This window comes from Heptranchias perlo, chromosome 19 (genome assembly GCF_035084215.1).
Source record: "Heptranchias perlo isolate sHepPer1 chromosome 19, sHepPer1.hap1, whole genome shotgun sequence".
Lineage (NCBI taxonomy): Eukaryota > Metazoa > Chordata > Chondrichthyes > Hexanchiformes > Hexanchidae > Heptranchias > Heptranchias perlo.
Window position 1 is genome coordinate 47,059,783 of NC_090343.1, and position 12,895 is coordinate 47,072,677.

The 12,895-nt window shown below is 47.6% G+C and overlaps 2 protein-coding genes across 4 annotated transcripts in view; one reads left to right on the forward strand and one right to left on the reverse strand.

Annotated features, from left to right (window-relative positions):
- Positions 1-1,754, forward strand: part of npepl1 (aminopeptidase like 1) — a 45,659-nt gene extending 43,905 nt beyond the window's left edge. Inside the window, exon 12 of the mRNA XM_068000704.1 lies at positions 1,051-1,754. Coding sequence (XP_067856805.1) covers positions 1,051-1,218 — 168 coding nt within the window. The 3' untranslated portion in view covers positions 1,219-1,754. The remainder of the gene's footprint in view (positions 1-1,050) is intronic.
- A 554-nt stretch (positions 1,755-2,308) lies between these two features.
- The window catches only part of si:dkey-11f4.7 (piezo-type mechanosensitive ion channel component 2), a 156,381-nt gene continuing 145,794 nt past the window's right edge, over positions 2,309-12,895 (reverse strand). For 2 of the 3 annotated variants that reach the window (XM_068000710.1, XM_068000708.1), the window contains 5 exons: positions 12,320-12,489; positions 10,545-10,661; positions 7,938-8,017; positions 6,043-6,271; positions 2,309-3,857 (listed from right to left, as the gene is read on the reverse strand). In XM_068000710.1, the coding sequence (XP_067856811.1) occupies positions 3,605-3,857; positions 6,043-6,271; positions 7,938-8,017; positions 10,545-10,661; positions 12,320-12,489 (849 nt within the window). In that variant the 3' untranslated portion in view covers positions 2,309-3,604. The remainder of the gene's footprint in view (positions 3,858-6,042; positions 6,272-7,937; positions 8,018-10,544; positions 10,662-12,319; positions 12,490-12,895) is intronic. The other variant, XM_068000709.1, reaches the window with a different exon arrangement.

Genomic DNA, 12,895 nt, shown 5'->3' on the forward strand with positions numbered 1-12,895 from the left:
TAGATACAGAGTAAAGCTCCCTCTACACTGTCCCATCAAACACTCCCAGGGCAGGTACAGCACGGGTTAGATACAGAGTAAAGCTCCCTCTACACTGTCCCATCAAACACTCCCAGGGCAGGTACAGCACGGGTTAGATACAGAGTAAAGCTCCCTCTACACTGTCCCATCAAACACTCCCAGGGCAGGTACAGCACAGGTTAGATACAGAGTAAAGCTCCCTCTACACTGTCCCATCAAACACTCCCAGGGCAGGTACAGCATGGGTTAGATACAGAGTAAAGCTCCCTCTACACTGTCCCATCAAACACTCCCAGGGCAGGTACAGCATGGGTTAGATACAGAGTAAAGCTCCCTCTACACTGTCCCATCAAACACTCCCAGGGCAGGTACAGCACGGGTTAGATACAGAGTAAAGCTCCCTCTACACTGTCCCATCAAACACTCCCAGGGCAGGTACAGCACAGGTTAGATACAGAGTAAAGCTCCCTCTACACTGTCCCATCAAACACTCTCAGGGCAGGTACAGCATGGGTTAGATACAGAGTAAAGCTCCCTCTACACTGTCCCATCAAACACTCCCAGGGCAGGTACAGCATGGGTTAGATACAGAGTAAAGCTCCCTCTACACTGTCCCAACCCATGCTTTATCAGTGCGACGTTTTTCCCTTTCTTAGACCAGCCACCCTGAGATTTCTCAGTGAGACTGGGATGAAATTGGCACATTAAAAGTAGCATGTGCCCTCATTTTACGTAGGGTCCTAAAGCCAACGGGGAATGGAGACTTCGATCCATCAGTGCGGATGGATTCAAACCAGATTCTGGAGATGATAGGTCCAGTGTCCAGTCACTGTGCTATCCTGTCCACTTTAAATCCTGCAACATTTCAAGCTCCATAATTTCTATTGTTGCCTGATGCTGTGGGGCTAATTCTTAGTTAAGGAAATGTGAAGCTGCAAAGGTTGTTAAAATCCTGAGATATGTCGCTGGCCAATTATTGAATTGTAACTGGTGTAGAGGATTGACTACCTGATTATTTTCTGTGTTTAGGGCGAGCGAGCGACTGGGTTTGGCGTGGCCTTCCTGCTGGCTCTGTTCGGCCGTGCTTCCAAAGACACCATGCTGAAGCTGGTGTCTCCGCTGGGCGCCGGCGCGGACCCTCATCAAGAGCCGAGCAAAGGTGACGGGAGCCTGTCCAAGCGGAGGCGGCTGGTGTAAGGAGGAGCGAAGCTGTGCGCACGGTCACGTCACTGATGTAATGAATCAATCAATCGACAGTCGAACAATCCAGGTATAATGGGTCTCATGCCTCAGTGTGTGCCCCACTCTCCTCGAGGGACTGTTGGCTTGTCACCGTGAGGGAACCTGTAGCTTGTAAGTGGCATTGGCTGGAGGCTCAATCCTCATGCTGAAGTATCACTGAAGTCCTGCCGTTACATCAGATACAAGTTTTAATACATCGTGTGAGGCCAAGTCTGTCCAAAGTGTATTTAATTTGCATAAACACTGCCCCCTTTTTGTCAGCATTTAAAATAAAATAATAATAGTAGAGTGAAATCTATTTGGAGGAACATTGCCATCAAAGAACCAGGAGAGTGGGGACACAGCCACTGTTGTACCGAGACCCTACACTGCAATGAAGCTGAGAATTGCTGTACCAAATGATTTCATTGTTTTATAGGACATTCTCCGTTTGACTGAATGTATTGAGCAGATTGAAATGGCTGATCTTATTAAAACCATTTTGCACAAGTTCCCATTGTCAACCTGCCCATTTTATTCTGTGTTTGGTGTGTATCATTGTTACTAAGAGTATCCCCATTAACCCTCCAAAAAAAACCCTACGTCACATTTTCTGGAATGTGGAACAGCCTGGTTACCATAGCAATCAATAAATAGATGCAAGGAAATTAGCTTGATATTACCTGTGCCTTAAAGCAAGGTACAGTCACTCAAACACTCCCAGGGCAGGTACAGCACGGGTTAGATACAGAGTAAAACTCCCTCTACACTGTCCCATCAAACACTCCCAGGGCAGGTACAGCACGGGTTAGATACAGAGTAAAACTCCCTCTACACTATACCAACTATGTACCTCTTGTCACACTGATATTTTCCCCTTTCCAACACCAGCCATCCTGAGATTTCTCCAAGACTGGCACGATATGGGCACATTAAAGGAAGTTTAGTGCTGTGGACCGTGCCCACTCAGGACTCATCCCATCCCCACATTGCTCTTTCTAACAGTCTGTGGAAAGTCAAAGATCCTGCAGTAAGCACAGCACAGAAGATGACACCGAACCCAGCATTAAAATGAGTCACGTAACGTGCCCGATTTATTCAGTTCACAGAAATACAAGTGGGTGCTGATAGTGTTTCTAACTTTATCCTCTGTAAAACAAAAAGCACACAGTCCATTTTTCTGTTGGGAGTACAAGGTGGCAAGTCTGTAAAAGCGGCAGGTGGTTGAACGTCAGCTGTCCTTTGACTAGCCTGAAAGACTGGGACACACCTCCAGGACAAACCACTGGTGTTGGGCAGGCTCTCTGGACAGACACTAGTAAGGGGAAAGAATCATAGTGTCTCCGGCTGCCACTGGTGAGAGGACAGCTATTGCAGATCTCCACAGCGCATTGGCCGTTACTTTAAATGTGCTCAGTTATGACAGGAAAGTCTTGTTTCTACGGACCTTCTGCCAAAGTTATGGCGGGCGATTTGCGGGAACTCCTGCAGCAATTCAGCCGCCCTTCCCCATGGTGTTATTATCCACCAAATATAACGTGAGCAAAACTCAGTTTCTCCCAGAGAAGTTGGGAGTATTTGAACCCGTGACTCGGTGGGGAGGGGCAGGGAGAGCAATTGTCAAGCTCCTTTGCCAAAGAAGGTCGAGCTTTTCCTTCACTGACACTTGCTGTGTTCCTACGATTTTACATTCAACACACCACAAATCGCAAGGTGCCAGTGTTGGGTAGTAACGAGGCTCGAGTGACCTATAGCGAATGCTCCAGTTGCTCATAAATCTTAGATTCTTGAATGTAGGAGGGAAGATTAAAATGCTGGAAGTGGTACCCGATCTGCCCCCAAACCATTAATCTCAGCAGCTGCTCAGGGATTTGTGCGTTTGCAACGTTTCCTGATTTTATTTCTGAGCGGCGTTAGATACTGGAAGCGGATGTTAGTGAGCCAACTGAGAGCCCGCACATCAGGGGGAGGGAGCGAGGAGTTACTCTGCATTCCTCCTCCAGTTACTGACTTTTCAGCGATGAGTGAGTTGACCATTAATTCTGGGGCTAGTTTCTGCCCATTTAGTACAAGGCATTGGCCCACTGAGGTACATACTTGAGTAGAAAGTTTAAATCCAATGCAATCGAACTAATAAACATGCATATTTTCTTTCTCGTTAAGGGTGCTGTAAAAAAAGAGCTTGAAGGATCCCGGGGCTGTCTGAGGTTAATGATCCCGGGGCTGTCTGAGGTTAATGATCCCGGGGCTGTCTGAGGTTAATGATCCCGGGGCTGTCTGAGGTTAATGTTGAAGGGAGAGGTCCGTTTCTGTATGAAAAGAAAGTTTTGTTTCCCAATAATAGGGTTCCGACCTGGATCAGTCACTCCTGCTTCTCGCGAGTCCACTTGATCATGGTCTCAGGAGACCGGTAAAGGAAGATGAGTTTGGCAAAGAGCTGCTCTTCCAGTTCCAGCTCCCCCGTCTCACGCACCAGGAAGATATCGGTGCACAGCTTCAAGATTCGATCGGGGTTGGGCAGCTCCTCGAACATGATGGAGCGAGAGATGCCGTTGAAGAACTCGCGAACAAACTTCCCGATGACCAGCACTACAGACAGGTACAGGCCAACGATACTGGGAGAGGGAGAGGGAGGGGGGAGAGCGAGTGGGAGACAGGGAGGCGGAGAGTGTGTGAGGGAGGGGGAGCAAAGAGAAAAATCACAATATTAAACTTCAACAAAGACCAACTCTGGGACATTATTAAATCCGCAAATCTCAGTTACAGAGTGGGCAGTGCCGTTACCAACTGAATCTCTACTGAGGATAATCCAGCTTCCTTGTCAGACCCTGTGTTACTGACCGTATCTGTAACATTGTTGGGAATGTTGTTCACAACTTCTCAAGACAGTCATTGGCAGCGTTATTGAGCATCTACTACATCACAAATGTTATGTCTGCCTGCATTTCCTGTCACTTTTTTACCATTATAAATTCCTATGTCCACATCTCATGGAACTTGCCTCTGTAAATTCGCCACACTCTAATTACACTCCCTGCCACTGCTGGTGAGAGTTCCCCGAGGCCTTTCAAGGGCAGAATATCCAGGGTGGTCTCGAGACATCCCACTCACCGCCCCCCCCCCCCCACCCCTTGCCATAGGGCGTGGGGGATAACATAGCCTCTCCTTCCCCTACCCAAAAATGGCTAAGCTGAAGAAATGGGGCGGACTTCCAGTGGAACTGGGTTCCACCCCATTTTCTAGCACCCCCCCCGAACTGCTGATGTGTCGGGTTTCTGCCTTCACTGTGGGATCAGCAAGGGATCTGTCATTCCCCTCTCCGTGTTACAGGATCGCACCCTCATGCAGTTAGACCCTATCACCATCCTCAGTACTGCTAAATACCAACTGCCAGCTGGTACATCTTACATACCTTCCAGTGTTTCATCTTAATTAAAGGAAGCTATGTAATAAAGGCCTCCCGTTCACAGTTTTCAGAGTGTTCGACAGTCATGGAATTCAATCCTCGAAGCACTTGTAAAAATTCCAGAACACCACTTAATAATTTGAATTATTCAGTCAGTTTAATTCAATGGCCCTGATGAATGATAAGCGCCTCTATTGTTAAAACACAACAAATCCTCTAACTCACCCTGACAACACAATGGGACATTTGCTGGTAACATATTAAAAGTTTTGCACATGGTATGCACTTCCTGTGTCACACCCACTTCCTGTCACATATTTGGTGCGAACACCAAGTGTGATAGGGGAGTTGTTACAGGAAGTAAGTGTAACACAGGAAGTGTTATTGATACTGTATCCTTTAACTCGCCGTGAGCATTGCCACAGGAGATTTGCTAGTATTAAACAAAAATCTTGCATGTAGCGTGCATCTATCACACACCAGAGGCACAGTCATTTAAAAAAAAAGGAAAAGAAAGTCAGTCATTAACCTCGAGGCTGAAATTTGCAGACCCCTAATTGACCTGGATTCCCGTGAGACCGGGGTTTTAAAGGAAGAGTCTAGGTTAGCAACAAAACACCACAACCATTTTCCACACTACCCGTGAGCAGGAGATCCACTAGTGTTTTAAAGGCAACCGGTATCTGTTCATGATGATGGTGCAAATACAGTCTTGCACCACTCAGTAAAGGCCTAACAATTCACTGGCACCTGTAGGCTTCATCGATGGCAGTGAGCTAATTCCTATGTTGCACTAATATCCAGGTACAGCACAAGCAGAGAGACAGGCAGTGCAACATAATCATGTTACTGTCTGATCACCATGGAAGGATTGGAGACAATGAGTTGTTCCATTCGGGCTGCGTTTGACAGGCTGCGGATTCATTCTTTAGTTTCAGGTGGTCTCCCACCCTGCTACATTCCCCTGTGTTGTGCCTCAGACTCCCTAGCACCATCTAAATGGCTTCCAGCAGTTCTGTGGGATCAGCAAGGGACAGTGAAGCATTTGCTACTGCGCATCTTCCCCAGACAACCTGACTGAGATAGGGTACTCACTGCGGGACAGAGAGTGGAAGGTGGAAGGGAAGGGAAGGTGAGTTTTTGCCTCCGCTCCTTCCCTGCACCCTACCCCTCCCCCCGACATCTGGACATTCAAACCAAATTGCTTTACATCAGAATTAAATGCCCCTTGTGTATTGTCTGCTCTGTTCTGTAATAAATAACGGGTGATTCCATGCTCAGCTGCGGCTTGTGGAACCGGGCAGTTATCGCAGACCCGCACTGCCCAGGAACATGGCTCCCGGAATCACCCCGCGAGTGTAGAATTACAGGTATATAACAGAAGACATCTTTACCCATATCCAGTGAGGAATCCCAGACTTGAGGGGCTGACTTTGTCATTGAAGATGATGAGCTCTACGTTGTTGCAGCTCGGGCTGGCACACTGGGGGTTCCACTCCTTGACGTTCCACCACTTGACCTTGCCGTGTGATGTGATGCCCAGCCCTGGTTCCTCCTCCAGCTGTAGCGAGATGTTCCTGTAGAAGGCCAGGCTGCCCTTGTCACTTTTGGAAACATCTGTATCTGTTGTGGAAGCAAAACACATGCAAGACGACACTCACACACTTCTCCATCTTTAACCAGTGCGGGACTGCTTGTTGGCGCAACTCCTGCATGTCAACATGTTCTCTTTAATGTTATCTGTCGCTCAGTGGGTAGCACTCTCGCCTCTAAATCATGAAGGTTGTGGGCTCAAGCTCCACTCCAGAGACTTGAACACATAATCCAGGCTGACACTCAGTACAGTACTGAGGGAGTGCTGCACTGTCAGAGGTGCCGTTTTTTCAGATGAGACGTTAAACCGAGGCCTTGACTGCCCTCTCAGGTGGATGCAAAAGATCCCCCAGCAATATTTCAAAGAAGAGCAGGGGAGTTCTCCACGGTGACCTGGCCAATATTTATACCTCAACCAACATCATTAAAACATATTATCTGGTCATTATCTCATTGCTGTTTGTGAGATCTTGCTGTGCACAAATTGGCTGTTGTGTTTCCTAAATTACAACAGTGACTGTACTTCAAAAGGTACATAATTGGCTGTAAAGCACTTTAGGACATCTTGAGGTCATGAAAGGTGCTATATAAATGCAAGTTTTTTTTAAACAGCAATCTGTGTCTTTGCTCATTTAGGTTAGTGATGAATAAAGGAACACTTTCCATTTCAGGGACCTGGTGCCTGGTTGAGATCCCTCTACACTGACCTAACAACACAGCTCAGCTCCATCCTCACAAGAGCGCCTCCTACTGCACTGGCATAGGAGTTGTTCCATTTCTTACACTGGCCATCCCTTGCGTTCATGTGAATTTAGTGCCAAGTTAGCAGCAGATTTGCATGGCATTGATACCCAAATTCATGTTGTATAGGGCCCTTACAACCAGCAAAGAGCAGAGAATTTCCTTCCCCTCAGTCTGGCCTGGATTTGAACCTGAGTCTCCTCTATCTTTCCAATTTTTGAAGTTCCTGTTCAGTCCTTAATTACCTCTATGTCCATGAGAATGATTCAGTACAAATCATGAGGGTGCACAGCCTGTCACTCCCACTGGGGAGGAGTAGGGGTGGGTGGGGGGAACGTATCGAGCAAAAATAAAGATATCAACCAGGATGAACTGGGGAGATGGTACAGTTAAAAATATTTAACAACTGAGCATAAAAATGGTTTTAAAATGTAACAACAACTTGCATTTATATAGCACCTTTAGCTAAGGAACATCCCAAGGCACTTCACAGGAGCAATTATCAGACAAAAATTGACACCGAGCCACATGAGATATTCGGACAGGTGACCTAAAGTTTGGTCAAGGAGGTAGGTTTTAAGGAGCGTCTTAAAGGAGGAGAGAGAGGTAGAGAGGTGGAGAGGTTTAGGGAGGGAATTCCAGAGCTTAGGGCCTAGGCAGCTGAAGGCACGGCCACCAATGGTGGGGCGAGGGGAGTGGGGGTCTAACATGAAGTGGGGGAACCTGTAATATGCATTGGCGAGTGGAAGAGGGTTTCAAAAGTGCTTCACACTTGGTGAGCTGCACCCTGGGAAGTGGCCACAGTGCAACGACTGGCCGGGCAGTGCCGCAGCGGGCAGGTTCATCTGTGTATAATCTGGACTCCTCGACCATCCCCTACACACCCCCCCACCCGCAATAGGCTTAGAGTTCACTGGGGAGGATCCCGAGTTAACTGTCGGGTATCTTTACTCACCTACTCGCAGCCGAGAAGCTGGCTTGGCTTCAGGCCCATGTGTTGCTCGAATGTATTTTGGGTACAATCCCTCAATTACCCTAAAATGAGAGAGAATGTTTGTCATTCCTAATAATCAATGTCGGTTTTTTGAAGAAGAATAAAACGAGGATTGTGGCAAAACTAAAAAGTGTAGGCCTCAGGCTCGGCCTAGGGCTCAAGGAGCTGGTTAAAAAGCAGTCTGAAAATTAGCCGGCAATGGTGGCACTAGTCCAGTTTTGGACCCCAAACGGGTCTGGAAATTTGTTCAATGTTTTGTGATCATATTGTTGGAGATGTTTGTGAGCTTTCAACATCAGTAAAACCAACCTCTGTACTTGAACCTTGATCCCACCCAATCTCCTGCCCTCGGGGGTTTCAGTGAGTGGAAGCCCATCAGATACATAAAACCAAGTCAGGCAATACTGGTAGCTGATTTAATGTGCAAAAATTCTGCTTAGCTATTGGAAATTGAGCTCCAAGTCCATCATAACATCCTAGAGAGAGCACAGAGTGCACTGAAATATCCTTAGGATAGAGAAACACAAAGAGAAAGAGAGAGAGAGAGACAGGCAGGCAGGGACTGAGAGAGAGAGAGAGAGAGAGAGACAGATGGGGAGTGAGAGAAAGACAGACAAACAGACGGGGAGTGTGAGAGAGAGAGAGACAGATGGGGAGCGAGAGAAAGAGAGAGATAGACGGGGAGCGAGCGAGAGAGTCAGATGGGGAGAGAGAGAGACAGACAGAAAGACGGGGAGTGAGAGAGAGCGACAGACAGACAGGGAGTGAGAGAGAGCAACAGACCGGGAGTGGGAGAGACACACAGGGCACTTTTTAAAAATTCGTTCATGGGATGTGGGCGTCGCTGGTGAGGCCAGCATTTATTGCCCATCCTTAATTGCCCTTGAGAAGTTGGTGGTGAGCCGCCTTCTTGAACTGCTGCAGTCCGTGTGGTGAAGGTTCTCCCACAGTGCTTTTAGGGAGGGAGTTCCAGGATTTTGACCCAGCGACGATGAAGGAACGGCGATATATTTCCAAGTTGGGATGGTGTGTGACTTGGAGGGGAACTTGCAGGTGGCGTTGTTCCCATGTGCCTGCTGCCCTTGTCCTTCTAGGTGGTAGAGGTCGTGGGTTTGGGAGATGCTGTCGAAGAAGCCTTGGTGAGTTGCTGCAGTGCATCCTGTGGATGGTACACACTGCAGCCACAGTGCGCCGGTGGTGAAGGGAGTGAATGTTTAGGGTGGTGGATGGGGTGCCAATCAAGCGGGCTGCTTTGTCCTGGATGGTGTTGAGCTTCTTGAGTGTTGTTGGAGCTGCACTCATCCAGGCAAGTGGAGAGTATTCCATCACACTCCTGACTTGTGCCTCATAAATGGTGGAAAGGCTTTGGGGAGTCAGGAGGTGAGTCACTTGCCGCAGAATACCCACCCTCTGACCTGCTCTTGTAGCCACAGTATTTATGTGGCTGGTCCAGTTAAGTCTCAATGGTGACCCCCAAGATGTTGATGGTGGGGGATTCGGCGATGGTAATGCCGTTGAATGTCAAGGGGAGGTGGTTAAACTCTCTCTTGTTGGAGATGGTCCTTGCCTGGTGTGATAGAGACACAGGGCGTGGGAGAGGCAGACAGGGAGAGAGATAGAAAAAGGGAGAGAGAGACAGAAACATAGAAACGTAGAAAATAGGAGCAGGAGTAGGCCATTCGGCCCTTCAAGCCTGCTCCGCCATTCAGTATGATCATGGCTGATCCTCTATCTCAATACCATATTCCTGCTCTCTCCCCGTACCCCTTGATGCCTTTTGCGTCTAGAAATCTATCTAGCTCCTTCTTAAATATATTCAGAGACTTGGCCTCCACAGCCTTCTGTGGTAGAGAATTCCACAGGTTCACCACCCTCTGAGTGAAGAAATTTCTCCTCATCTCAGTCCTAAATGTCCTACCCTGTATCCTGAGACTGTGACCCCTCGTTTTGGACCCCCCCAGCCAGGGGAAACATCCTCCCTACATCCAATCTGTCTAGCCCTGTCAGAATTTTATGTTTCAATGAGATAAGAAAGGGAGAGAGTGAGAGTCAGACAGAAAGGGAGAGAGACAAAGGGGGAAGAGAGAGAGAGACAGACAGCAAATGAGAGAGAGAGACAGATAGAAAGTGTGAGAGAGAGACAGAAAGAGAGTGAGAGAGATACAGAAATGGAGAGAGACAGATAGAAAGAGAGAGAGGGAGAGATAGAAAGGGAGCGAGAGACGGAAAGGGAGTGAGAGACGGAAAGGGAGTGAGACAGACAGTCAGGAAGGGAGAGAGAGAGAGAAAGGGAGAGAGAGACAGATGGAAAAGGCGTGAGAGACAGAGAGAAAGGGAGTGAGAAAGAGAGTGAGTCAGAGAGACAGAGAGGGAGAGACAGAAAGACAGAAAAGAGACAGAAGACATGTAGTGACAGATAGAGGGAGACAGAGACAAAAGGAGACAGAGAGGGAGGGGAAAGAAAGAGAGAGAGAGAAAAACACAGACAGAACAGAAATAATTTACTTTGAGATGGGTTTGCCATGAAAACATTATAGTGACTGGGGCAAAAAAACACATGCAACATACACCGGCCTCACACGAGTCCCTTCCAACAGCTGAACCAGTTCCTTTCTGACTTCTTTGTCTGTGCAGATCACTGTGTGTTTACCGAAAGTTTCGGGATTCACCAACAGAGAAGCATTCCTGCAGGAGCATGAGAACCAGGAATCAGGAGCGAACGGATTTGCAAGGGCAATGTCAACCGGGCACTAAGGCAAACCAATCAGAAACAATTCCTACTACATGGGGCCACTCAGTTGTGGAGTTCCACATCCTGAGCAAACACAACGGAAATCGTACTGTCCACATGCGTTATAGTTCTGTGTTTGAAATCACAAAAATTGTATACACAAGGTAAATACAGGAAGAACAAATATCTAGTTATGATTTGTGATGAGCTATCCTTTATCTGTGCTCTGTGTATTTACTGGATATCCTTATATAGGAAAAGCATGAGTTAGACACAGAACATACCTCACTCTATACTATCCCAAACACTCCAAGGATGGGTTAGATACAGAGTAAAGCTCCCTCTACACTGTCCCATCAAACACTCCAAGGACGGGTTAGATACAGAGTAAAGCTCCCTCTACACTGTCCCATCAAACACTCCAAGGACGGGTTAGATACAGAGTAAAGCTCCCTCTACACTGTCCCATCAAACACTCCAAGGACGGGTTAGATACAGAGTAAAGCTCCCTCTACACTGTCCCATCAAACACTCCAGCATAGATTAGGTGCAGCAGGGGTTAGATACAGAGTAAAGCTGCCTCTACACTGTCCCATCAAATACCCCCAGGGCAGGTATAGCACAGGTTAGATACAGAATAAAGCTCCCTCTACACTGTCCCATCAAACGCTCCAGCATGGGTTAGGTGCAGCAGGGATTAGATACAGAGTAAAGCTGCCTCTACACTGTCCCATCAAACACTCCAGCATGGGTTAGGTGCAGCAGGGGTTAGATACAGAGTAAAGCTCCCTCTACACTGTCCCATCAAACACTCCAGCATGGGTTAGGTGCAGCAGGGATTAGATACAGAGTAAAGCTGCCTCTACACTGTCCCATCAAACACTCCAGCATGGGTTAGGTGCAGCAGGGGTTAGATACAGAGTAAAGCTCCCTCTACACTGTCCCATCAAACACTCCAGCATGGGTTAGGTGCAGCACAGGTTAGATACAGAGTAAAGCTGCCTCTACACTGTCCCATCAAACACTCCAGCATGGGTTAGGTGCAGCAGGGGTTAGATACAGAGTAAAGCTCCCTCTACACTGTCCCATCAAACACTCCAGCATGGGTTAGGTGCAGCAGGGGTTAGATACAGAGTAAAGCTCCCTCTACACTGTCCCATCAAACACTCCAGCATGGGTTAGGTGCAGCACAGGTTAGATACAGAGTTAAGCTCCCTTTTCAGCTGCAACCTCAGAAGAGCGCCCCCTACTGCACTGGGTTTCTGTTTCCTAAACCGGCCATTCTGTGGCCTTGGTGAGGAAGATTTAGTGCAAACTTGTTGGCATTTTTGTGTCCAGGGGGTGACCTTGTTCCCACTGTCAGCAAATGCTGCTCTGTAACTGGTCTTTAAGTAACAGTGGTCCAGGGTGACTCCTCTTATTTCCCTTCACTACGGGAAGGGGGTTAAATCACAAACAAGGGGTCGGACAATTTATTTTCTTTCCCTTCAGAAGTTCATTTTGATGACTCGTTCTGTTTTGCTGGAATCAGATGCCAGTGTGTGGCAGTGCCTGTGGTGCAACCTTCACCCGACATTCCCGTGTGACGTTTGCTCCGTGTTACACGCTGTACCTCAGGATAGTCCAGTGGAGATGTATGTGAATCCGTGAAGAGTTGGTGATTTCCTCCTTCATCGCCTTGAGACTGGCCGGACTGATGCTCCACAGCAAGTTAGCGTCACTCTTTATGTGAGCCACCATTATGTCTTCGGGCATGTAGTTAACTAAAAATTGCATAGCAGACTATGGAAATGGAAAACTGTGTTAAACTCGGAATGATTTTATAATACCTTCAAAAATTGATCTCGTCCAGCTCCATTATGTCCATCTGTCATCACACCAACCCCCTCCCCCCCGCCAATTCCTATTTCCTAACAGGCATCCTCCAATGGGGCTGTCGAGCTGAGCATTAAGGCCTATCAATAAGTAAAATTCCTTCTACACTGCCCCCTAATGAATTCTGCTATTAATAACAACTTACATTTATATAGCACCTTTACATAGAATTATATAGAATGTACAGCACAAAACAGGCCATTCGGCCCAACAGGTCCATGCCATTGTTTATACTCCACACCGGCTGCACCCAGCCCTCTTCATCTAACCCTATCAACATATCCTTCTATTCCTTTCTCCCTCATGTGTTTAT